This window comes from Struthio camelus, chromosome W (assembly GCF_040807025.1).
Source record: "Struthio camelus isolate bStrCam1 chromosome W, bStrCam1.hap1, whole genome shotgun sequence".
NCBI lineage: Eukaryota > Metazoa > Chordata > Aves > Struthioniformes > Struthionidae > Struthio > Struthio camelus.
This window is the reverse complement of record NC_090981.1, coordinates 68,049,415-68,076,134: the sequence shown is the minus strand read 5'-3', so window position 1 is coordinate 68,076,134 and position 26,720 is coordinate 68,049,415. Positions and strand designations below refer to the sequence as shown.

Genomic DNA, 26,720 nt, shown 5'->3' with positions numbered 1-26,720 from the left:
GCTACATATGCTGTGCCTGATATCATAATGCAAAAGTCCAGATATAAAAGTCAGAAGAAAATGTTCTGGCTTCTCTGAAACATTATGAGAGTAAATCAAATACCTTCACAATATTTCCTTTTGGAGAACACTATGAATTTTTCATTTTTCACCCTGGGCTGGGATGAAACCAGATTTTGGCACCATTATGGAACAAAAATTCAGTTTCCTAGTGATTTAAATCAATACGGTCTGTCAGGGCTGCTGCAGCTGGTGCCCAGGCAAGGTATTGCACATTGAGCAACGAAGCGGGCGAGCACCCAACTGTCCCCGTGCGTTGCAGTACCCCCCAGTAATGTTTGCACATTTTATTGTTTCACCAAATGCCTGCAAATAACTTGGGCTCCAATTCGCGACTGCCAAGCATCTCTATGACTGGAGACATTTCCACATCTATCCTTCAGTGCTACCAGCCGTGCCTGCGGATGACCGTTTCTAAGCACCATTCGCTTCCATTGACCATCCTATCGCGGCGTTTTCCCCAGCGAACAGCATGCACCCGCCCTCATCATAGCACCGGGCGCTGCTGGCTCTGTCATCACCTTGGGCAACCCTTCCAGCTGCAGCACATCCCCTGCCAGGGCACTGCTCGGAAACATATCGCACCTCTCGGCCTCCTCAAGCACACAGCCACAAGTCGGTCTTGCCAATCTGGGTCTTTCTGCCAAGATTTTGTTCTAAGCGCCAGTGTCATCTGAGGTTTAACTTAGAAGGAGGAAAAAAAGACGCTTCTATTTGTTGCCTCATTGAGCTAATATCGTAGGGTTGAATCTGGACACCCAACTATTTTAACTTACTCTCTTTTATAAATAATTATCTAGAGAGACGTAGTCATACACTAAAGTCCTGCCCACTAAAGTCCCAAAAGAGGACTTTCTTAAGCGAGCACCTGTTGCTAGATAATTACCAAGTTCATCTCTTTTCTATTTTTGCAGGATAAGACTCTGTAAAGCCCACTTTCAAAAAAAACCTTCCTAGACACAATCCTGGTGCTTACAAACCTACTTATATGTATGGAGACCAGCCCTCCAAACAGCTCCTAAAGCATGGAATTACATTCATTAAAGAGATTTTGCTGCTTTCATGTATATGAGCTGGTAAAGCCAGGAGACGTTGATAAGGACACAGCTCCGCGCAGCCTCACTCTGAAATGCAGCCCACCCACCCCTGGATAAGACCCCTGTGCGCCGAGGCTGGGAGTTTCTTACATATCACAGCAGCGAGTCTGTCTGCTTCTGCAAATACCGCAGCTCCCAGAACCTCGTTCTACTTGAAACGAACTGGAAATAAAAACACATACAAAGGAAATCGTGCACTGAAGTAATTCCAGGAATGATGCTGTATTGGATCACCACCGTTCGCTTTTTCACTGGAGTCTCTCCAGCATACTCCCATGCACCAAGTAACACAAATTCAGCCAGCAAACATCCTGCCTATAAATTATGCCCGATAAACACGAAGGACAAAGGGCCTCAGACTGAAACACATTTATATAGCAGTCATTTTGACTGAAAGAAAAAACAAACACCACCATTTTCTTTTTAAACCTTCTGCTGATTTATTTCCCATGCTAACACTATTTTGTTACATGAAAAATCTCAAATAGATTTAATTTATTGACTCCCAAGAGGGGCGGGCATCTTTTTGTGCATGAAGGAAAATATTCCCAGTCGACCAATAAAATACTGAACCATGATACATTTATTAGTATGCCAGCATTTTAAATTCGAGTTAAAACCTCAATGCATACTATTCATCATGGGCTGGTTTACCCTACAGTCATATTTCCCTGTGCTTAAATGGGATGTGATAGAAAGGGCTTCCATTAATCCCCACTGACAGCCCCAAACAGAAGTTTTCAGGACTCTAGAAAAAAACAAAAGCAGTGGTTTAGAGCATACCCCTAGGTTTTTCTCCTGGATCACAGCTAGGGACAATGAGCCACCCTACATGGGGCTGAAGTGTGGGGCAGAAGGTGACCACAGGCTGTGATCAGTCTGAACAGCCCTGAAATTCAGGTTTCAGGGAAATCACAGTTTTCAGAGAAACACGCTAATTAGTCTCAGAACTTGTCCATCACAAAGATTTGCTCTGGTTGTGTTTTATGGAGAGTACAGACTAGTCCCTCTCTCCCTCGATCAAATGAGAAGTTGTCTCTTCTCAGCACCTGGATGGGAAAGTGAGAGACAAGATACCTTGTTTTTTGATATTAAGTATATAAAAGGTATCCTCTTTGCAGTGCATCCTCTGGCACCGTCAGTAATGCAACAAACTCATCAGTAACGTAATCAACTCTGAACTGCTCTGCAATGTCTACAGGGACATCAGGCTCTTCCCCTGTCATGGACTTACATGCCAACGCAGTGAGAATAAAAGACCTACCTGCTCTTCATCAGCAGTGATTTTCCCATCAGCAGAAATAAGGGTTTAAAAGTAGATAGCTTTGTATTTTTTTATTCCATGCTGAACAGGTAAAAGAGAAGAAAAAGACACAGTAATTGTTATGAAACGCAAACCTGGAGCCAGGCAACCAGAGGGGACTGCTCCTCATGGTTACCTGTACAAAGGCACCCAGTGGCTGGGGCTTTCAAAGCACAACGAGCAAGGCTGATCTAATTTGCCTGGAGAATCCCCAGTTTCCCCTCTCTTTTATAGGAGCTTCTTACATTGCAGCTTTAATCAGCTTTTGGAGACAGTAAGCACATTAACGTAGCAGCCTTAAATACAGCTGAGAGTGATTTCCTCTAATGCAGAAAAGGTGGTTTGCATCACTGAGTTTCCTCTCATGTTCAGCTCCTTGGTTGGGAAGTAAATTGCAGTTATAATTGGCTCTCCTCAGATAGCAAACCTTACTTAATAAAGCTCTCTTGGATAGTCATTGCACATCAATTTCTGTTGGCTTTTTTAGAGGAAACCCATCTTATGACACCTTGACAAAACACAGAACGAAGTGCTCTGACAAGGCTCTCCCCACCTCTTACCCCCCTTCCCAGGCCGTGAAGTTTATATGGTCATTGAACTACAGAAAGGTTGGCTGAAATCTTTTTGGCGTAAGAGGGAGTTGAAGCATGGTTAATAGGAATGACTGAGCTGTTGGGCCAAAGGGTGAAATATCCTGTCTGTCTCTGAGCATGCGGGGTACAAGGGCTTGGCCAGTCGCTGCGCTCAGGGAGCGGCTACGAGATTCGGCCCCATCGGTGGGGGAAGCTGTGGCCGTGAGCTGTGTTGAGACTCAGCCTGAATGGCCACAACTACTCAAGACTGAGGTTTGCTGACACTTGCCAAGGTGCCATGGGACACTGGGCCTTGCTGGTGGTCGTTGGCTGCATATTAAGCCCTTGGAGTAGGAGTAGTGGTTCAGGTGCTTTGGTGGAGGCACCTCCATAGACGTGTCTGCACGTGAGTGATGTCTGACCTCCTGTGCACCCTCGGGACCCAGCACAACTCCCTCGCTGCTGTTTGGGGCTCCTTGTGGCACTGGAGTATCTGCAGGAAGCCCACAGATACGATGCAGTTTCCTGAGAAACCAAGCCTGGGGCAGAAAGATCGAGGTGTAGCGGGAGGAGGTAAAGGCGGGAAGCAGGAAAAAAAAATCCCTATCGCTCATGGAAGGGAGACTGAAAACAGGTTTTGAAACGTTACTACGGAAATAGCTGTGCATGTAGCACACAGGCTGGGCGTCACAGGTGGAAGACCTACTCCTGAGCACCCACAGCTTCCAACCACTGCTTTTAGCCTTCTGCTTTCTGGTGCTGAGCAGCTTTGCAAACCCAAGCCCAGCACGGTTTTCCTCTACCAATATGAGGCTGATTCTCCTCCTTTGGTTGTGCCTTCCCCAGATGGCTACAACTCCCTTAGCAGCCACCATGTGCTCTAATATTCACCTTAAATTGCCCCGACTTACAAATCACATTCGCATGGCGGGGCAGGCTGCAAGCCACCTTGCCCCCTAAATCAGCCCCCGCGCCCCGGCGGCTGCTCTACCACGTGCTGCACAGACAGAGGCAATTTGTATCAAAACTTTATTTATTAAACAAAAAAATGCACCATTGGAATAACATTTCTATAAAAAATGAATATGAGACTGTTCTACAGTGCATTACAAAACCCCCTTTTTCTTCATGTAGTAGTATACAAGATTGTGTGTAGAAACAGTCATTTATTTTTAAACTGTAAGCAAGTTTCCTTTCTCATAGAACAAGATTTACACTTAAATATTGCAGTCACTATTCTAATTTGGTTAACAATGCTAGAGTCTGACAATTTAAAGAAACTGTTTATAGGCTCAAAATGCCATCTTTAGGCCTTTTGTAACAACTTTTTTTTTTTTTAAACTAAGGCTAGTTAAAGCTGTAGTATAACCCATTTCTATCAGATAAAACATATCACTAGTATGCTAAGAATTTTTGAATTACCTTGCAAAGCCCTTTAAATGGAGAAACAGCACTGGTTTTGCCAGTGCCGCAGCATTTAATTCGCAGGCCGGGGCCGGTGTTTCACAGTTACCTTTCTGCTGTGCGTGACCGTGGTGGAGACCAGTGAAGACCGAGCAAGACCCTCTTGCCGGACCTTCTCCGGCTTCCTCCGGCGTGGGAGCGAGTAACGCGGCCCCCAAGCGCAGCACGCAGGGCCATGGGCACACTGCAGCTTTAACCGCCTGCTCTAGCTTTCCAGCCAGGTATCCCTTGTAATCATAAATTATCCAAAAGAAAACACTCTAAAGAATAAATTAAATATTACTTATAAAAAGTACACCCTCCCCCCACCCCCAACCACCCCATCCCAAACACGGCGACAATTCGCAAACGTGGGAATTGCCAGGTCTATTTTACAATAATAAAAACAGCATTGTCCCTTCTCCTACCGACACTGCTTTCTCGCACGTCGAAATACATGTACAGCATACAGTGAAATACATGGGCTTGTGCCGCTTCATGACGTATGTGCGGTGTCGTGGTCTCCGGTGGAGAGCGAGCAGAATGAACATGTTTTAAATGCTTTTTTTGCCGAGAGCTTGAAGAAAAGGTCATGGAGCCCCCCGCGAATTCAGTTTGGAATCAGACAGGACACTCAGGAGCTAACAGGGACGGAGGTAAAACAAATCCAACAAGAAAACCCATCTCTGATCACTTATGAAGTCTGTGGCCTTGATTGACCAAAAAAAAAAAAAAAAAAGGCCTCATTCATCCAGTTTCTGGGTATCCGTCCCAGAAACGAGACCAAAGGGTTTTTGCAGCTTATCATCTACCCTTCTGTTCCTCACTTACGTTGCCCACGGAGTACTTTTCTTACCTAAGCCTGTTTTAGGGACTTAATTAGCATCTCAGCAACACTGCCAGCCCCGACCCTGCAAACCTCGGTGCCTGTTTTTATCGGCGGCGGCGTTAGAGATGTTTCACGTCTGCTCAGGGCAGTGTGCACGCGCACCTGCATGCAGACGTGCAGGACGCGCGGCAGGCACCGGCACACACCGGCTATCCCAGGAAATGACCCTCAGTGAGCTACAGGGTGAATTACTGCACCAGCTCTGCTCGCAGGAAAAAAAAATCACCCCCTGCTTTCTACAGGCTCAAAGGATCCAGAGATGGAGATGCTGTAAATTCACCCTCTGTCTTTCTTCCTTGCCTAAACAAGCCCTACAGCCTTGGGCTGCCCTGTTTTGGCCTGGTGTTTTCTGGATTGCACGGTGTCTTTTGGCACAAAATGCCCGTGGTAGTGAGCGTGCGCTGCACACATGTCCAGAAGGTCTGGAAAAATGTTTTAAAGAAATATCTAGTCATTAAAGATGTCCAGGAGGGAAGCAGGGCTGACACACAGTAGTCCTACCTAAGTCCTTTTTTAAAGAGTAGGTTCTGGGGAAGGAATAGGTCAAAAGATGCTCCTGTAAAAATACTACAGGCAAGGTTACTCAAAGAGCAGGCTCAAGGGGTTGTGACGGAAACAACAGTCACCTTGTGGCATCATCTTATTGCAGCTTCTGACATCTACCTTTCTCAGTCACATTTGTTTAAGATTGCATTTGTTAAACAGCACAAAGTTATAGGAGCAGGCTGGAGGTGGTAATACCATGGGAGGAGGGGTGGGTAGTGCGGGGAGATGAAGGAACAGCCCTGGAAGTATCTGCAAACCTCTCAGGGAACCCTGAAGCGTAATCACGCCGTGACCTACGCAACCATTTCTGGTTGCTTCTCCCATTTCTGGCTGCATCTCAGTCAGGAGTTTACAAATTCCCAAATGTGGGGATGCATAAAGAGATGGACCGACATGGAGATATGACGTTCCTCTTCAGAAACGTCTGGGTCAAACTCCTGCCAGATTCCCCTTGCGTAAAACTAGAGCGCGTCCTCGCTCTGTGAGAAGTGGCAGCACAACTCCGAGGTCAATATTTTGGCCATATCAATGTCCAGCCTCAAAGGAGGAAGCAATCAAGATTACACGTAAGAACATAAGCCAGATTATTCCCCTCTATTAAAGGATAAATAGCTTCTGAAAGTAATTCAACTTTCCCCCCAGAACTGAACATCTAGGCAGCTCATCAGACCAGTGTGCTGAGTTAGGGAACCCTCAAACTGTGGAGCCACTGATATTGCTCCATTTTTAGGCTTTTCCTGGAGAAAAAAAAAAGGGAAAAAGAAAGAATATATCTTTTTTTGGCTGCTAACTCATTTATCTTTCACCTGTTCATGGCAGCCCCATTGCATTGATTAGCTAATGATCTCCCACAGCAACATCAAGCTTCACAAATCTGTCATGCATTGATGAATTTCTCGTTACCATTTTCTGGGAGAGTCTATGGTTGAGCTAGTCATGGGCTATAAATATTCTCACAGTTTAGGAATTCATCAGAATCAAAAGAAATTCTCAGCCAGGCTCATTGCAAATAAATAGAGCATCAGCAAAATATAATTTGGAGGCTTTGTGCTAAAGCACTCATTTGAGTTTTGCAAGTAGTTCAAATTTTAAAAGAAGTATCTGCTTACTAATTAGTTTTTCAGTCATTAAGGATCTTATTAAAATCATCCTCAAATGGAGGTTGGAAACTTCTCCACTGCTCTTTAGGAAAATTACACCCAAATTTAGTGTCAAAAATACACCCAAATTTAGCTTAGGGGAAGTCAAGCGGCACAGCTCCTTTCTTAGCTGTCAAGTGAAGGCCTAAAGGAATCCGACATCTGAAACAGACTGGCAAAAACAGCAGGGAAGTCAGTAAGCTATGTTCATTTTTCTAGACTACACCTTGGCCATTTAGGGTTTGGAAAAAAAAAAGCTACAAAAATCAGAGTATTGATTTTTTTTAATGTGGAATATGCATTAATTTACTGACATATGTCAAACTTCAATCAAAGAAGAAATTGTCTACTACTTTCCTGAAAAAGGGGGTAGGGGAAAGGTTCTGCCTTACTTGGGACGAGCTGCCAGAGTTGCTCCTTTCTATCTGATGTGCTGCACAGAGCATACAAGGACTTGTTTCAGCTTGGACTCTGGCCTTAGTCTGCGAGTTTTATTGATTTAAATGGGCTGAGTCTGAAAATAGATATACTTTAAACTCCAGAAGAAAGGCTGTGCTCACAGGAGCTCCAGCTCAATTGGCAGACTTTCAGGGGCTTAACGTTTAAGTCGGAGAGAGAGGTGCATGAACAAAATGAAGAGGCCGATCAATAACGAAGCAGGCAAAAAAGCACCTGAACACTCTAATGCATGTCCAAAACAAATAAAATCCAATCTGCAAACCTTCTGAGGCTCACCATCCTCTTATTTTAGCTAACTTTGTACTGTTAAACACTTAGTTCTGGATTAATATTCCATGATTTAATAGGTACAGTGCTCTACTTCTAAATTTTCTGGGCAGCTCCTGCTCCTAGTTATCCTGCTGAAACTCCAGGGTAACCAATATTCTCTAAAAGATAAGCGAGAGCCAGATTTGACCTTATGTTCCTATTTCAAACAATGTCAATCCCCGCAAATATGGAAGAGGAGCTATTCAAAAGCTGCATTAAGCCAGCTTTCTTCCAGTAAAAATGTAGGTAGTGATTTTTTTTAGGGTCTAACATCCGAGTTGGGATTTCATCTTGAAAGATGTATCCATTTTATCTACCGTGGTGGTTTTTAGTTACTAATCTCTCAGCGCTAGAAAGCTCAGCCTCCCATACAAACAAGATTTCCTCACTCTCAAGAAATATTTCATTAAAATCTTAGTAAATTGAATAACAAGGCATTTTTAAGGAGCATTTTCACAAACACATTGGAGTTCCTAATGAAGCATTTGAATTCCTCCTTGACATCTGATTTTCTTTCCAGTACAGGGCCGTGGAAAATAATCTGAATTATTACTTCTGTTGCAGTGCCATTTTACTCAAAATATTTTATTCGGAGATTCACATATAATTACCCACCTAATAAAAGGAGCTATTAGGTTGTAAAGATCCTATCCTTTCCATGCTCTTTTAAAATTATGACCCACTCAAGCTTGAAATCAAAGGCAGAGCTGAATGGAATAATTCATCTGAAACTCTCTTATTGGGTTTTGCAGCCTCCTAACTGATAAATACGCAAATTAGCTCCCTTTTGGTGATTCAGCTGCATAAACAGGGATTAACTCTGAATGCAGCTGAAAATTTAGCAATAAAATGTATGCACACAAAATTTAGTCAATTCAACCAGTTATAGTTGTCAATAAACACTGTAATATGCAGCGAAAGGACTAGGACAAGAGGGAGAAGGAAGCACTGAAAAGCTTCACGCAGGCTCACAGCGTCCTGCCGTCAACCACTGTTTGCTTGCTTTTCCTCCCGGACTACTGTCAATAGCAAACCAAAAATATTACGTTGGGAAAGAGCCCCCCTAACTTGTCTGTCCACTATTTACCGGGCCTCCGCAGTTCTTCTTTCTGGAGAAAAAGAAGAACTTTCTGTTTCACCTGTTTCACCTGTGGGAAGCACGCTGCATTAGCCACCACTACCCTCTCCACCTGAATTTCGGGTCACCTTCCCATTTCAGCTGTCTCCGCCGAGCGAAGGGGCAGTCGGCGGCTGAGTCGCAGAGTTCCTGGAGCTGAGCCATCTTGCAGGAGGCAGAAAGGCAAAGAAAAGGTCGGGGAAACTTCTGCTGCATTTTTTTTTGTCTTCGCTAGTGCTAAAGGTGGCCCTAGCAGAGCTTTCAAATGTCATCACAGGGCGGTCTGGCACAAAGGCCACCCATATGCGGAAATGTTTTATTACAAGCTTAAGCACATAATTACCGTGTGTCAGAGAAGATTGCATGTTATGTCCGCTTTTCGTAAGTATACAGTGGCTGGCTGGCAGCATGCCACCAATGCAGATTTTTTTTACGTTCCTGGTTCTCTGTTTGCCATACCTAAAACATTAACTATGGGAGGATTTACAAACGCTTGCTAAAATGGCTGAATTTTACAGCAACTTGCTAATACCCACCACGTGTGCAAGATGAGTGGCTGAAACTACAAGAGAAATGAGTAACTGGTCTGTTCGTTTTGTGCTGTCGGGAAAATTTCGAGATTTTTGGTGTGGTGGTACGGCTACTTGCTACGGGTGTTTCTGTATTCAGCAGTAATACATAGAAAACAAAAAGAGTGAACTACAACACTGTCTCATTATGGCATGGTCTATGCTGAAAAACGTACTTGCATGAGGTAAGACTAAGATCTATACAAAGAGCTACAAACCTCTACGAAGTAAAACAAGTGCGTTAGTCATGACAACTTGAGCTCTACGAAGACTAGTAGATCAAAATGAGCAATCCAGCGGCATCAACTACAATTCCACTGTGATGATGTCATTTGCGTTGGCAAAGGACACATTTTCATCACTTCAGATGCCAGATCTACAGCTACGTAACATTCTTCTTCTTTTCTTTTTCTTGCTCTTTATTATTCTTTTCAGGACTTTTCAGGAATCTTCCTTGCACTGAAGGAATGGTGCCGAGAAGAAGATGATTTCATGGGGTCGCGGAGGTGGGGAGGGGGATGCATGAAATACTGGTATGCTGCAATGCTCTTGGATAATTACCTATTCCTCAAAAGCTGTTAGAAGGCTGAGCCTGTGATAGCATTGAGTTGCTTCATTAGCCCCTCCAAACTGGCCATCTGTTCACTCAGATCATCCTGTTCATAAACCTGCAAGCGAGCAAACACACACAAACCAGCAGTCAGTGAGCGCTGCAACCCAAAGCACCTCGAAAGAGCGCAGGAGGCCGCGGGAGAAGCCGAGGCCCCGAGCGGCACCCGCCGAGCCCCGGCGCCTGCCGGGGGGAGCACCCCGCGGGGCCTTGCCACGTTATTCAGGACTGGGCTGAAATGTAAAGATTGAATAGGCTGGTGTTTTTGGGCTTAACCCACGAGCTGAAGAAACGTGAGCCCCACATGGCGGATAATGTTTTCTACTACCCGGCAGATGCATCAAATACTCATCAAAACGTGCCTTTTTTAGGGCAGGCTGCAACTGTTAATTGCCAAGGTCTGGGTTTGCAAGTAGCTGACCTTCCTCAGCTCCTGTTGTTAGTGGTTACTAATTCCTATCATGGCCTTTAGCGGGAGAAGAGGGTGGAGAACACTTTTCAGAAGATGCTCAGCACTTAACTGGACTGGAAAAAAAGCAGTGCTTTGAACTTGCAGCAAACCCTGAAATGATGAGTATCATGTACCTACTGCTAGGAACAACTGTCCTCAAAAATTGCTGAGACAAGAGCAGGAGGGATGAGTCTCCGCTTTCAAAACAGCGAGAAGAAGCTCCAACATTAGTTATTTATGTGGGTTTTATAAGGTAAAAGATCTGTAAGTGCTATAGGAAGCCTGCAGTCCCCAAGGTGGGATGGAGTTAAGAGCAGGCAACTTAAAAGAGCACCCGCTTAAAAAAAGTTGCCTAAATGTTAGCCTTTATCCCCAAATTCTGACCCTCTGATGAACTTGCTGCCTGCATCATTACTTCCCGCAACCGTTCTCACACTTGTGGAGCTCGAGCAGCGTCTCTCCTGAGAAATAAATCGTGCTGCTGTTACAAAATAAGGTATTGAGAGCTGAAACTGCACTTCGTGTTATCAAATGTTCTGTGTTAAATTACTCTTTACACCAGTGATTTTACCAAAGAGAGCCTTTTAATGTTGTTTCCCCCTCCAGCAGAAGACGTTATGTCTCCTACTTGCTCTGTGCAGGAGAGGCAGCAGGATTTGATAAGAAGCTCAGCACCGCAGCCGGGCTGCAGCAAGCCCCGAGCTGCTCCAGCCTGCCTGGCTCAGTAACAGCTTTCACCCACTGGTGCTTCAGTCCAAGCCCCGTCTGGTCCGTCCCGCGGCTGTTGGAGGAGCTGGGGTCTACGTTGTGAGCTACCCTCGCGGAGGTAAAATTCAGTCTTCAGGGGAAGTCTGAAAAGCATCCCCTCTAGCTGCTTGGCCTCTAGCATATGATCTTACCTGCTTTGAGATTTAGGGATAAAAAAAAAAAAAACCCTCCTGGCTTTGATCCTGGGACTAGATCACTCTGAGGCCTGCAGACCTTGTTGCAGGAACCAGGACTAACCATTAGCATCACCTCATTTTTGCAGAGAATCAGTGAAGCAGGGGCATCACAGAGGCTCCAGAGGGCAAGAGAAGTTCAGAATGTTAAAACTTTATATTCAAATATAATTATGCCCTTTGACTCCCTTTTCCCAGCAAAATGTGAGAATCCTTCTGTAACTACATACAGAAATATATTTTCATGCTATTGATGATGATAAACAGGAATAAAATGCTATGATCCTACCCTTATAAGCCAGCAGACCAAAAATTCCCATATGCATGTCTAAAGCAAAGCTTTTCAGCCAGGCTGAAAATGTGAAAGGATTCATTAACAAGACGGTGGACAAATCACTGCTATCGTGCCTAGCGAAAAATTATCCTGTGCAAGTAGATGAAAAGAGATAATATGCAGTATGTATTTAATATATATTTTTTCCTTATTCCTTCTCTTTTGCACTGTTTCATCTTCTGGATGTGAGACCTTTCTCTAAGAGAGTCTTAACAGGAGTGAGAAGATCATCCTAATTTCATCATCCTTCCAGTTTCACTTATCTGCTTCTTGACTACTATTTTTCCCTCTATACTCATTCTTCCTGCCAAAATTATTTTCTTCCTTTCTTGCATTTCTCACTCCCTTCTTCTCTCCTCCCGATATCTCGAGGAGCTCAAGAGAGGTTGTGTGAGTTGTCCCAGGGACGATATTAATACAGAATTTAAGCACTCTCTTCTTCCCTGTATCACACGTGCCAAAGTCCATTAATGTCAAAGGGTAAGTTTTACTGACTGCCAAAATCTTTTACTAGGGTCCTAAGAGCTATCGGTTGTCGCGCAATACCTTAGGTAAGCAGGGACCAAACATTATCTAAAAATTACTGTATAGATTGAAGATGGCATAATATATCTCCGGGGCAATGAGCTGGGCAAGGAGGCTCTGTTTGAAGGCAAGTCTTACATTAGCGGGGTCCTCCGTCTGCTTGTGGCCCTCCTCGGAGACCTCCGGGGCTGTGGGCACCGACACCGGTAGCAACGGTGATCTTGCCTTTCCTGCCAATCCAAGCGACGCTGTTTTAACCTGAGCCTTGGGAAGGTTAGGCCCTAAAAGAAGAAACCAAAGTCACAATAAGAACAGACAGCTCTGCGAAGGGCAGCGCAGGGAAGATATCACAGGCAAAATACAGTTGATTTAACTGGTTACCATTGCCGCTTGTGTTTTTGGTCATGACTGTGCAGTCCCCTTTCTAAATACACTTCTTCCTAGAGGAGCACCGGAACCGACGGAAACACTTTCTAAAAACTCTTCAATTAGATTTAAATCCTGTTGCGGTCCTCAGCAGGATCGACATCCCAGACGTCTCAACGCTGCGGAACGACTGACAGCTACTTCTACTGCGGGGTGGGACTGTCGTGGGCTCGGCTGCCAAAAGCGACGCGCCGCTAGAGCAGGTTAGGGACTTTCTGTTGAGGCTACGTTTTGATGGGGAAAAAAATGCTCTTTTGCAAAACAAAGTCTTCCAGGCGGAAATTTAATTTTCCCGGGGGAAAATACCTATGAAACTGGTATGCCATGAAGATAATGCAAACCCCGGCCCCACGGCCCCTGCCTGGCAGGGTACTGTCAGTCTGACGTCGTGCTTCAAGGGAGAAAGTGAGACTGGAGAGGCGGGAGCAGGGGGCAGGCTGGGGAAACAGTTCTCCCGCTCTGGCTGCTCATTTCCACGCTTCTTGTCAACTTTTCTTTCTAACTTCCTCAAACTGACAGCAGCCCCCTACGTGGCTCATTGAATGAGCTCAGAAAAATTGTATTTCCCTTCTGAAACAACAACAAAAAAAGACGCTTTCTGACTTTTCTTCCCCATCCGGAAGGAGCTCAACATATGGAACGGGTATTAAAATATGGTTTCTTTTTTTATAGAAGAGGACTTCCCTTTTTTAAACAACTCTGCTTTTCCCCTGTCTAGCCCCGAGTAAGAGCACTGCTGTTTTGCCAAAGAGGTGCCAGCTCAGGTACTGCTTGAAGTGTGATTCTTTAAAGATGCACTAACTGAGATGCCTTAGCTTTCTCCTAGTGGAAATCAAAATTTTTCTGTTAATGATTTAAAACATCAAAGAGCAAAACCACTGTCCTAGCCAATCTGCCTCCGCTCAGTACGATGGGCCTGACTCTGTGGCAGACACTGCTGGAGACATAGGAGCGGCCAATGGAAACAGAAGCATCTAAGACATTGATTTTAAGTGCTTTGGGATATTTTGAAAATTAAAGCTATCATACAAAATCCAACTGAGATCATGTATTAAAGAAATACGTCACAGATTCAAGGCTGAACTAGGGACAGCATTTTCAGGATAGCTTGCTGCCTGCATAATCCTGCTCCCCCTGAAACTACTGCTTAAACATGCCCCCTCCGAGCTGTGTAAGGCCAAACTCCCTTCAGTGAGGGTCCTTCGTCACTTCTTCCACCTCCTACAGTCCCCAACTTCATTCTTCCCCCATTTCCTCTATGGCCATTCAAGCACTTTGATGCCTCCTGGTGCCCTAAGGCCAAGTATGATGTTCATACGTTTAACAGGCAATCTCCAGACTGACACTTGCTCGGCAGAGTGCATCACATACTGGGGCCTGTAAAATCCCTCAAACCATCCCCAGCAGCTCACAGGAGATCTTCGCTGGCACAGGCAATGACTTTCGACTTATAGGGCAGAGGTCTCATTTCCACAGGACTTGAACAAGATTTTTATTCTGTTCGTTTGACATCCTTGGAAATCAAGACAAAAAAATCGTAAATAAAAACCACTGGCCCAATAGCTTTTTTCTTTATATTCCCTCCACTACGATCTTCAGCAAGTTCCCTCTCTTTTTTTCTATTAAAAAAAGTGTATAATAATAATGATAATAACAACAGCTATCTCTTTGCTAGCTGATCGTGCTTGTTAGAGGTATTAAAAGACAGCAGCATCAGGAAGTCAGCTCCGGAAATACTGAGTCCTTTAGGCTCTTGGCCATTACATCAGAATTAGACGCAGAGAAAAACAGGTCTTGGCACACATGAGCCATAAAACGTGCATATGGAAGCAGGCGCCCCCACGGGCGAGCCCAATGACCCTTACTGTGACACCCATCAAAGGCGCTATAGCCTGGAAGCTGTTTCAGGCTGGAAATTGCAGTTTTCCAAAAGCGCTTAAATCTGGTAGACTACTAAGGTGTCCCATTTGCTCCCTTGTTCAGCATTTCTTTTGGACTATTGTAGGTTTTGGCAGCTTTCTGTTTACTATACCAGCTGTGAGGGATCTTATTTCCACCCATCCCTTCTCCTTCTCCATGGATCCTGGGCATGCTGAGAGCTGGGCACAGTAAGGGAGCATCACGACTCCCAAGTCCCTTTCTGGACTGGTGTCTAAAGGTTATGCTGTCTCTCACTGGAGCAATAGTTCAGCTAGCTCCATACCCCGTCTCTGGAAACACCCAGCTTCCATGCAAAACCAAGCTGTCTGCTCATCAATCTTAAGCTTAAACACCCATTTGTTTTCCCTTCATCATCAGATTCCTGCCTTTTTCTTAAAGATGATTATGGGCTCATTAAGCGTAAGGCTCCCGAGCCTGGTGTGATGCTACCACGAGGATAACTGCGGCGCAGCGAGGAAGGCAGCTGCTGCAGCCGGAGCGGAGAACTACCCGCCAGGTCCCAGCAAACGACCGCCGGCCTGACAGCTTCTGCGTTCCTGCGGCTCTAGCGAGTAGCCAGCAGACAAAAGTTGCGGATTAATTTCCCGGTATTTCAAAGAACTGTGTTTACAGTCTTAATTAGTTGAAGGCAGAGAAAACACAATGGAGCAGGAGAGGGAACAAAATCCCTCCCTAAATGGAGCTGCCAACAGCCTGTTCATTAAAGGCAAGTTGCAGCAAAGAACTGCACGACACGGGCAAAAATGGGAAAGAGAGTCACAAACACAATTGCTTTGAGGCTGAGAATCCTGGATAATTCAGGTTTAACGGAAGCTATGGAAGTGCCAAGGCTCAACCCAAACCCAAACAGATCGCCACAAAGATACACTCACTCCTCCAGCTCCCCTTTAACAGCTAAAAGACTTTTTTAATCACCGGGCCTTCAAACTTCCCTGTGTCTCAGAGTAAGAACAGAAGATACAGTTATCCCCAAAGATTCAATCTTCGAAGTGCTGCACATTCTAATCATTTTATAAGAAAGGAAATGTTTTTCACTTCCATTTCTTAACAAAAAGATGATTTCCCGAGAAGAAATGTAATCCCCCCTCCCTTCCCATTCAGCTTTTTAATGTTCTTTCTGCTATCTCCAAACCAAACACAGGCTTCCTGACTGGCATCAGTACGAGCACCCACAACGTCTTGAGTGACTGAACGATTGCTGCTACAGAGCAGTGGCATCATATGTTATTTGGCAGCGCAAGAAAGCACGCAGAGAAGAAACCCAGCCGCCGCATGGCTCAACGGCTGGAAGACCTGCTCGGAAAGGCGCTTCTAAGCTTCCAAGTTTTGTTAAACCCGGGCACAGGTCGCTGTATCAGCACGTGGGGCATTTTGGCATGGAGCGGAAGGGGCACAAGATGCCTGAGCTGGGTTTCGGGCCCTGCGCTTGGGTCGCTTGCGGCTATCTTGTGCACTGCGCATCCCGTACTGGCTCGGTAAAGCATGGGATCTGGCCTCATAGCCACACATGCGCTAACATTTAGAATTAATCCTCAGCGCTATTATAGGAAAAAACCTGTCTGCTCCCTGCTATGTAACAGCCCTGAAGTGTTACACATCCAGCCGTCCTGAAATAAGCACTGACTGCAACGTGCACCCAGCGGTTATATGCTGCAGAGCCAATGAGAAATGCAAGAGATTAATTACAGAAAAAAAAACAACAGAGATAAGGAGGTTGTATCACAGACAAATTAAAGTCTAAGCTCATTGGGGCAGAGACTGTAGTGTCTCAACATTATTTTCCAAACACTTTGAAAACATCTGCAGCACTCAGTGAAGAAAGAAACAGCAGCTGTGCCTCCTGCAGCTGCTAGCTGTGTCATTATCTCTGTTCTGGTAGCACTCCAATGCCCTCCTAAAGGCAGACTTATCAGAGGCCTATTACAGGAAATCTTGACTGGGTCCTGGGATAGCACTGTCAAACGAAGAATAAACAGCACCATTGCAGAGGCACCGCATCAGTGCTGCTTACTGGTTAGCTAATGCACCATATAAGCTTTCTTTATGCAAGCGACTTCGCATTGTGACTTGCTTGATCCTCATGGACTGGTGGAGAAGGAAATGGTGAGGGGCGCATGTGAAATGCAGAATATGTTCCTCTTACAAACCTGTAAATCCCGTGGTAAAAATCATGTCTCTCATATGTAACTCATTAATTGTAGTAATTGGCCTTAAAGACCTGCTTTTCTGCACAAAGACAGATGTTCCCTCCCGGATATTGTTAATGAGAAGCCGTAATGATGATTATGCTTAAGTTCAGTTTGTGCAACGTTTTGCCCTTTAGCTCACAAAAGCAACAGGCAAATCATGAAGCTCGAAACTAAAGTGAAGCTGAGAAAATGTTGCTTAGGTTTGGCTGTACATTCCCAGTTCTTTGGTAAATGTCCTGCAGCATTTTCAAAGAGAATGGCTGCAATATGTGACTAGTGCAACAGTTGAACCCCCTTCCCCCAAAGGATATTAGAAAGACCGAGCGGGCCTCTCCATGAGGGTTCTGCACACAGAAGGCTGACATGCTAAGTAAACTAATTTATGCAAATGAGTAGCTAATTAAATTAAAATCACTTTGGTTTCTAATGTTTTCCAATTTAGCAGGAGCCTCAAAAACAAAAAAAAGCAAACGTTGGAACTGAGGCCACCGAGGCAGGAGATGACAACGCTGATCAGGTGTACTTCTCAGCAGCCTCAGCACAAATTCACCGCTTTAAAGCTTCGTTTTCTCAGTTGGGTTATTAAACATTTCGCTGGCTCATTAGTTATATAATATATGACTACCAGGTGCAAACTCCAGCTACCACTGCTTTTCAGAGGCCCATACTGAACGCATTACATTATCATCCTTTATATTTCAGGAGCATCGCACATTAGTGCGAGCCTGTTATCAAGTCAAAAAGAAGCAGTTTTCTAAATCTGTATGCATTTGTGCATATCAGACCAGATGTTATGATGATGAACACCAAGTAAAAACAATACAGCACTCATTCTCTTGATAACAATACATTGGGAGAGCTAATTTTCATTATTTTACTTTGCTTTATGTCAAATGGGACATGAGACGTAGCCAGCCAGGAGGTAACAATTGATTTCAGTGGGAGCATCTGGGAATTCTGCTGTTCATGTGGGTGTTTCCAGAGGGCAGTCCCTGGCAGTGGCGAGCACAGTGAGCTGGAAACTCAGGAAGCATCAAAGGCAGCTACGTTCACACTCAGTGGACTGGGGGGTCCGCGTCGTACACAAAGACTGTTAATTCCTGTTTGAGTCGTGTGTTACAGACATTTTGAGTGATGATTCAAACAGTGACATGGGAAAAATAGTTAAACTGGAGAAAATGAAGATCTATGCAAACATTTAAAGGAACTGGTTTAAGGAGTGATGGCAAGAAATCATGCTTGATGGGGAAGTATTGGGGTAGAAGACGACTACCAATGGGGTTCCTCAAGTTCTCTAGAGGTCCCCTCCAACTTCAACCATTCTGTGACTCTGTGATTATGAACTCTAATCCCAGCCAAAGCGTGCAAGGCTTCGCTACTCGACACGTCAGGAGAACCAGAAGGGAGCCAGAACACCAGAAAAGGCACAGCACGGCCCTTCCTGTCCCTCTGCTGCTCACGCCACTCATTGCGGCAGGTCAGTGCAACGGGTATCATGTACCTTCAGCTGTTTAAAAGGGAGGCATGAGCCTCAGCTGGTCGTTCAGCCTCCCTCTGTAATCTATGGAAAGAAGCAACTTCCAAAGTCTGTGGAGAGGTAGGGTGAACTGTCTTTCTGAAGGCCCTCTCCTTCTCCTTTAGCTTCACAACGACCTTATGTGACTGGCATGGAGCAGACACCTATTCATGAGATTAGTAAAATTAGTCAAGAATGAACCATATCTTTGAGAACGAAGAAAAGGAAGCTTTGCCACAGATTCTGCTGGGCCCAACAGTAGGAAATGAGTGGAGAGAAAAGCTTGCCTGCTTTTCATGCTTACATGTTTTCAAGCTTACAAGTCGGTATGTGGCTCAGAGAAGTTAACTATGATCTTAGGAGGTATGAAGGAAGCTATTTTTTTAGCAGAAACAAGGGAAATAGCAACGCCATTTTACAAAGCACTGGAAGTTGTGTTGTGATAGCAGGTTTTCATCTGTTGTTTGGATCCATTTCCATCTGCCAAGGGCCAAAATGCATTTTAAAAATTCATTTGGGAAATTTCAGCTGGAAATCACTCTATCCTTGCTGGAACTCTTCACTGTTAGGTGTTCTCAAGGGGTCCAAAATTTTCAGCATTACCTTATGTCCCAGAGAGCCTTCTGATCTTCACTGATAACATTTGTACTTTATCAGCTTCCATCATCAGCCTAGACTAGAAGTTTTGTCAGTGGGTTCCCAAACTGCCTGAACGCTCTGCCCTGCCTAGGTTTTTATTCATAAGTAGAAGTCACTTTTCAGACATTCCTGGGAATATTCAGGACACTACTTACATCTTTTGCACTACATCTTTTGCAAAGTCTCCAAATTCTATTCTATTTCGTTGTTGCCCATCCTCGTTTCCTGCAGGCTTTGCCTTTTGATGCTGTCTGCATTTGGCCAGTCTTAACTCAACAGAAAATCTTACTCTCAATTACTCCCTTTGGAAGTTTGATCCAGTTTTACCCAGCTAACATCTGTGTTACCGTATCGAAGGAGTTAGCCAAAAGGTGTTGTGAGTTGCTTCCATAAGGAGATACTGACCGCGGATTTGAGCACTTCTTTGGTGAAGAAAGAAGATGCACAGAGTCATTCTGGCTGGATCGTGTGGGTATTCTGCTGGCAACACTGAGCCTCGTTTGGCTTGCGGCTGCTCCAAAACTAAAAGATTGTGCTTTTTCACACTGAGTTTGACTCCTCGCTGCTATTTTCTTTCATAGAAAAAAAAAAAGCCTTCCCGAAGCCATAATCAATGAAGTAACTCATCTCCATCTCTTTTGACTTCTGAACTATATAGTGGGATGCAAACAAGCTTTTGCTTTTGTAAGAATTAAAGTATTCCTTGAGGATAAATGGAGCCAGGATGTACCCTGCGTAATGGGGCCATAAAAGTCAAGATAAGCTACAGAAGTCAGAAGGTGACGTGAGACTTGTAACTCAAAACAGATGATCTTTTCCTGCCCCTGTATCTTACACCTTTTCTGCAGTCTTTTTCTAGTCAACAGGACAAAGGCAAACACTGTCTGTGTCATTAACTAGGTCTGTTATGAAACAAAAGAAAATGTAATTAAGGTCTCAAAAATGAATGACATCAATCTGGAAAATCAAAATGATCTAAAAATTTCAGATGTCCCAGATGCAGTAGCATCAGTAACAAGGTTGGCAGCCTAAATGTCAGAGGGAGGGGAAGGAGTGCGATATACCAGTACACATCTAGATTTTTCTTATTAAGTAAGCAATCATGGTGGGATGTACTGCTTATCTTGCAGTATGGAGAGGTTAAGTTTCCCATAAACGTACAACAGAAAATCACAAGCAGATCAAACGCCCCTAACAGGTCATTTGGTATTTCTTCCAGTAAAAGCAATGTTCTATTAGTTTAAATGGCTTGAAAGTTGAAACAGAAAGATGAGAGTAACATTTAGAAGTGAGCTTGCTTGTATTTCCGTGACAGAGTGATCCCGTATAACATGGTGCCTCTCAGAGGAATAGAATATGCAAGTATATGAAAAATATTATTTGATGACTCAGCAGTTTTACATTGCAGGTGAGAAGAAAAAAACAAAAAAAAAATTTCGTCATGAAACAGAGTTTTAAAAAATGACTTTTGAGGTGATAATCAGTGGAGGCTTGGCTCATTCCACATGGGAGATACTTCTAAAAAGAGGTAAAGTTAAATTTAGGAATCTTTGATATTAAGAGGAAGAAAGTAAAAAGAGAAATAGTACACAGAAAGAGGTCATTTAGTCACTTAAAAATACAGTACTGAGCAAGTAATGGGACTGCCCATTCGAGAGGCCTTTCAACTACCACTGATGAACCTCATACATTTTTATGTGTTCAGGCTTCAAAATAGGTATAGAAACAGTGAGTTTGGAAAGGACACTTCAAGACAAAAGCAACAACACAAGCCTCTCAGATACACTGAAATATGAGAGATATTTGACATATCATTTCTCTGTCTTCTCAGCTGCTCTTCATCAAAAAGGAGCTCTACATTTTAAGAACTTGCAGATATCTAAAAACTTCCATTGGGCTTTTTTCTTTTTACTCTGCAGGATACAGGCTGGGCGTAGAAACCTAGGTCGGTGCAAGAACTCCAAGCCTGTGTCACATTAGAGACATGTCTTCATGCGTGTCCTTCATGCCCTCACTACCTCTTGAACCGCAAAGAATAAAATATTTTTAATCTCTCTGCTGCAAACACTATGTGGGGTGTGTGTCATGACAGAAGTGACTACCTTTGGCTGCAACTCTTTAGCGATAACAACTTCAAGCCCAACTAAATATGAAGATCGTACGTGCAGTGGAAAAAAGTTTTACTCCTTTGCGCTGCAAAGGTGCAGAAATACAGGAACACAGACATTGCCCATCATTAAATCTTTCCATGCGTTTACAGTCTAATTATCCAGAAAAAAACTTTTTTTTAATTATTTGACTGCCGCCTTGTGTTGAAATAGCTCATTTATATCAAAGTAGAATCGGTTCATTTATCCAGACAAGCACCTAGGTCCTCACTTAACTTTACACCTTCCAGCAGTCCCTTTGATTTTAATGAGACAACTGAGGAGTCTAAAGCTATGCCTAAGTATGGGACTGGACTGCAGTCAGATTTTGCTGATACACAGGAGTGACCCATTTGTGACCCTTCTTTATCCACGTATCTCAGTGGAACGGAGAAAGCTTTTTCATAAAAAGAAACAAGGAAGATAAAACATTTGAAAGCTGAAGGTGGAGGGGCAGATAAAGGCTTATGAAACAAAACAGTAATTTTCCTTGGATGTTTTGAGTTTGGGAATTACTAATGCAAAAAAGTTAAGATTTCAGAATAAAAGGTTCATAAATGAACCATATTTTCGGTGTATCTGTAGACCTCGCCTACTTGTAAACTATGATAAAGAGAAGTCCACAAATCTCAGTCGTTTCTACCCATTATTAAACTAAGAAAAAAAACTGAGCCAGAAAGACTTTCATACCCTATTACCAGAAGAATTCAGGATTGCCTTTACACATAATGACTGAAATCAAGTTAGAAACAATTAGTTTTCATGTGTGCTTTACATTGGCCCTAGGAATTTTTTACTGAGTGGTAAACTTCCAAAAAAAAAAAAAAAGGACCCAGAATTTGGTTATGTAGTTAATTAATTAGAGCTAAGTGATTGTTCAAAATAAATGCCCTTGCACCGCTCTGAGGGGATTAAACACTCTAAAAAACATAGTGATTATAAAGCACAAATCTAGCCCCAGAGTTTTCTAAATTTTTGTCTCCCAGATTTGCCTACCTTAAAACCAAAAGGTTTATTCTTGGAGTTTCCCTCTCTAAACACGCTGCCTGAGAACTGACAACTCAAGACACCTGCGTACCAGCGATTTCAGTCATGTTCCTGAAAGGAGCAGTCTATTTTCAGCGCAACCACACAACTCCGAACGAGGAAGGAAGACAGGTGGGAGGAGGGAGCTTGTGGAACCGTTACTAGAAATCCGAGCCAGGGCCAAACACCCACTCGCAAAACCGCAGCCAGACCTGGTTTCTGGCCCAGGAAAATCTTGCTTCCTCTACTAGAGCTTCTTACAGCAGTTCTGGGAAGGATTTGCCATTCTTTCTCCATACGTACAAGAGCAAGTTTACCAAACAGAACAGCATCATGCCTATATTCACTTTTATACCTGCAATTTCATTGCCTTCTGAGGCAAATCCTTGCTATGTGAGGTCACTATGGCTCAGGATTCCCTGCTTAATATTTCTTCCTTTTGATCTCATCACTTATTTATTTGACTTTTAACTCACGGTGCTACCACTGGCTACCACTGGCTTGAGTATTCTCTTTTGTTTTTCTGGTTCTTTTTTATGACAGCTTTAGCAGAGAAGCAGCAGCACGCACACACACACACACACACACACAAAAAAAAAACCTGAGAGAGCTCATTTTCTTAGCAGTCTCTGTTATCCCATTTGGTAATGAAAAGACTAGGTGTGTAGTTCACCCTGGGTATTCAGGAGTTGCACTGATGTCCAGGCAATAGCCAACTACAGCTTTTCACATAGGTATTTTCCTGCCAGACTTCCTCCCCAAACAACCCCCATTAAATTATATTGAGAATACATCATTTTCTTCCAAAGAAGCAGAGAATTAAATTGAAAACTTACACAGTTCATCTGCAGTGCAACCCTTCCCCTGAACTCCCAGACCATTCCCAGTTTGGGGCATGCCTCACAGCGCAACAGGAGGAAGGAAAAGAAAGCTCAATTTTGCTGTGCAACAAAGTGACTTTTAGCTCTGGGGCATCCAACTGACAGAGGCAGTCCAGGGAGGCAAGAATTTGGATTTTAACTCTACTTTTTTGGTGAAGTAGCAAGAGAAAAAAAGTAGCATTTTTACATTCTGACAAAAGATATCAGAGCCTGAAAAAGCTAAAGTTTTAGAACCACGACACGCTATAAAGACCGCTACTTCAGAGGCTGCGTTTTCCATCACCTCACGCTTGTTTCTGCAGAAGAAAAATGACCTCCTAATTCAGGTTCATTTAAAGTGCAGCTGATCATCGAGACCTAAAAGGAATTTTCATTTGCGAGGGGAAAAAAAAAAATTGTTTCCTGTCCATTTGTGTAATTTATGGCAGATCTATAATGCAATAAGCTCAACACTCCATCAAATATTTTCTATTTAACCTGAAAGGGGACTAAGTCAAATCACTTATATGCCTATGTGCCTGATTTGCAAAGAGACGTGGCTGCAGCCACAGTGGGGACTGGAAAGCTCATGGACATATTCCCACGCTTTCAGAAAAAGTATTGGGAACCTGAAGCGCTCTATCACAAAGCGGTGATGAAAAGCTGAGAACTCCTATAAAATATCTACAAGGAGGGTTTAATGTGAAGAGCTCAGATTTACTGGGCTCAAGCAAAAAAAAAAAAAAAAAGGTGGGGAGGGAAAGAAGAAGAAAAATGGCAGATTTTAGCTGTGGATTAAGCTGAAGCCATGACCCAACAAACAGGAGCACAGCCTTTTCAATATTTATTCATACCCTCATGGCAAAATCCCACACGTCTGAAAAGTGATCTGTCTTTTTTATGAAACATAAGATAGAGTTTAACAGCTAATTATAATGCCACTACAGAGATAAATTGAATGGGTAAAATACTAGAGGAGAGACCGCCTTTTAGCATCCAGTCAAAGTCAAGAAAGCCCCCTCCGTTCATCCATCCTCTGGGTGAGAGCCAAACAATAATTTAAATGCTAAAACTGCATGAGGGCCAGCGTTAGATGCCAACTCTAGAACTATAATCTAAACTTTCCTCCTTCAACCTTCTTGGTCAGCGACTGTCTAAAATCCCTTCCTGACACTTCCAAATCTGCACTGATATGGAGCTTCAGCATGCACTTGGCCATGGGGCAGGCAACAGGGCAGGCCAAGCGCCAGGTGGACACCACAGGCTTTTCCGTCAAAGCTGCTGTATAAAAAGAGATATAAAAATCACAGGGCTAGAGTCTGCAAGTCAGCAATGGAGGCGCTCGTAGGGATGGATCTACTCAACTTCAGGTTCCTGCTTTTTAAAATCTTTGCTGGAGATCTCCGGATCGATTTCTACAGTTCTCTGTTGTTTTCGCCCCTTTCAATTGTACAGGACTGTTGCTTTAGACTTAGGCACGGTGTAAAGGAATAAGCTACCTGACTGACATGCATTTAAAAAGAAGGGAGAAAAGCAAAGAGTAGTTTAATTACTTTAACTAATGATGAAACTATTATTTATTCCCCTACTACTTTATTACATAGTACATGTAAAAATTTCTTGAGATTAAAAAAACGTACCAAATAACTCTATCTAGCAGGTTGAGGAAAGTAACAATTATTCTAACATGGGAATTTGCCAAGAGCTTTATAAGCCTGCGGTGTCTCTAAGTGGAGTAGAATTAGGAGACACGGTCCACATGGCAATTTGTTCAGCTGGTCTGCCAAAAGCTTGCCCACCTTTTCTGGCAGGTTGGTACAAATCAAGAAATCCATCAAGAGCTCTGTAAAGTCAAAAATGTTTCCAAAATTCCCCTTCCACGGCCTACATCTTAGCCATATAACTATGGCTAAGATATCATACTCATGGGTAGTAGCAAGTTTGCAGAATTACTGGTGCTGTTTCTTGGCCTCCTTTTTAATGCTTTCTCTCCTTTCCCTTTAGCCTTCCAGCAAAATTTAAAAGGCGGATTAAATCTCCCATTTGAAGCAAAAAGAGTAGAGACTGAGGTTCCAGAGGGAAGGGATTCAGGAGTGGATACTGAAAGATCAATCTTGTTTTGAGCATCTTTTAACTAGCATAAAACCACAAAGCACAGATTTACTTACTGCTGAGAAACTAGACAATTATTAAGCTTAAAAAATACACATTCAGTGCCTGTTTCCAACAGATCCCCAAGCTTGAAACCAATAAATTCGTAAGTGCTAGGGGAAATATTTGGAATTTCTGATGAAAAGCTGTTGATATTCAAATGTAAGTAAAAAATACTGGGAAAAATTACAAAATTAAAGAGTTTTTATTCTGGCTTTTGTATAAGTATTCATATTTGGTAAACCAAAATAGTCACACTAATGACCTAAAAGTTTCTAAGCAGCTCTTAAATATTACATAAACCAAAAATTGGCCTTAATGCAAGCAAGTGAGCTTGTACAGGACCAGAAGCAGTTCTACATCTGCCTGGAGGCACAAGTGTAAGTTAATGCTTCTAAAACAGACTTTTCTAGAAAGAACTGGTAAGGGAAATAGTATCAGTCTGGCTAATGACTACGAGGACAAGTACACTGAGAAAAACAAGAGAAACCATACAGAGAGAAAAATAAATAGCCCCTGACACTACAGAACAGCAGGTGGAAGATCAGAAATGAAGTTACACAAAATTCTAAGAGGTAGAAATTGCAATTTTAAAATAATAGTAAACACAATAATTTAAATCTTCTGTATCACCCAGCAACATGCTTTCATTTATGTGACAGCATCCAGCACAGCAGAATTTTCCATTGCTTTATCAGCCATAATACAGAGCGTTGCCACTTTCAGGTCTAAATTTTGCCTAGTAACAAAGTCCTACCCCTTGCCTGTAGGAAACATTGCATCTTCTAAAGTAAGATTATTTATCCAAAAAAGGCAACTTTATCAGGATGGCAAGATTATTTATGGAGATTCGTAACATGCTCCGACTCCCTTTTTCTGTACCTCCCCCACATAATAATAGTTACATGGTAAACCCCAACTGATTTACGGGGCAAATAGCCCTTTTGAGGTGACTATGCTTACTCCCTGGAGTAAGATAAGTAGAGTTAGACCCTCACAAAGTAAAATGCTGTACTACATAACAATGAATTGACTCTATTATGTATAAAAATAATTCAAATGTACTACCCGGCAAAAGCATTTCTCCAACAAATAAGGATTTATCTACTTCCGACTGCTGTCAGAAATTGGATTACTTGCTGATGGATAGCAGGTACTTCCAGGAAAAAATGCAGAGATTTTTTGGGTAGCTTTCTTTTTGCAAACATGGAACTGATATACGTTGTGTGGAAAGAAAACTACATTCAGAAGGACATATCACAACAGGAAAGAGCAAAGCTGAAATCTCAAAGGTTTTCTGAGCCAGACTGGGTATTATTCAACCTAACTGAGTAAACAGTTAAAATGAAATACCAACCTGCAAACTCTCTTTTTGCCTTAGTAGGTAGCTCTAGGAGTTATTGCTACTACACCAAATAGCGGCACGCAAATAACACCAGTTCCTGTGAAGAACAATTCTAG

At 43.2% G+C, this 26,720-nt stretch overlaps 1 protein-coding gene across 3 annotated transcripts in view; it reads right to left on the bottom strand.

The window, feature by feature from the left end:
* Positions 1–9,935: 9,935 nt before the first annotated feature.
* LOC104138483 (netrin receptor DCC) overlaps positions 9,936–26,720 on the bottom strand; it is a 608,580-nt gene continuing 591,795 nt past the window's right edge. For all 3 annotated transcript variants that reach the window (XM_009666101.2, XM_068925912.1, XM_068925913.1), the window contains 2 exons: positions 12,503–12,645; positions 9,936–10,171 (listed from right to left, as the gene is read on the bottom strand). In XM_009666101.2, the coding sequence (XP_009664396.2) occupies positions 10,082–10,171; positions 12,503–12,645 (233 nt within the window). In that variant the 3' untranslated portion in view covers positions 9,936–10,081. The remainder of the gene's footprint in view (positions 10,172–12,502; positions 12,646–26,720) is intronic.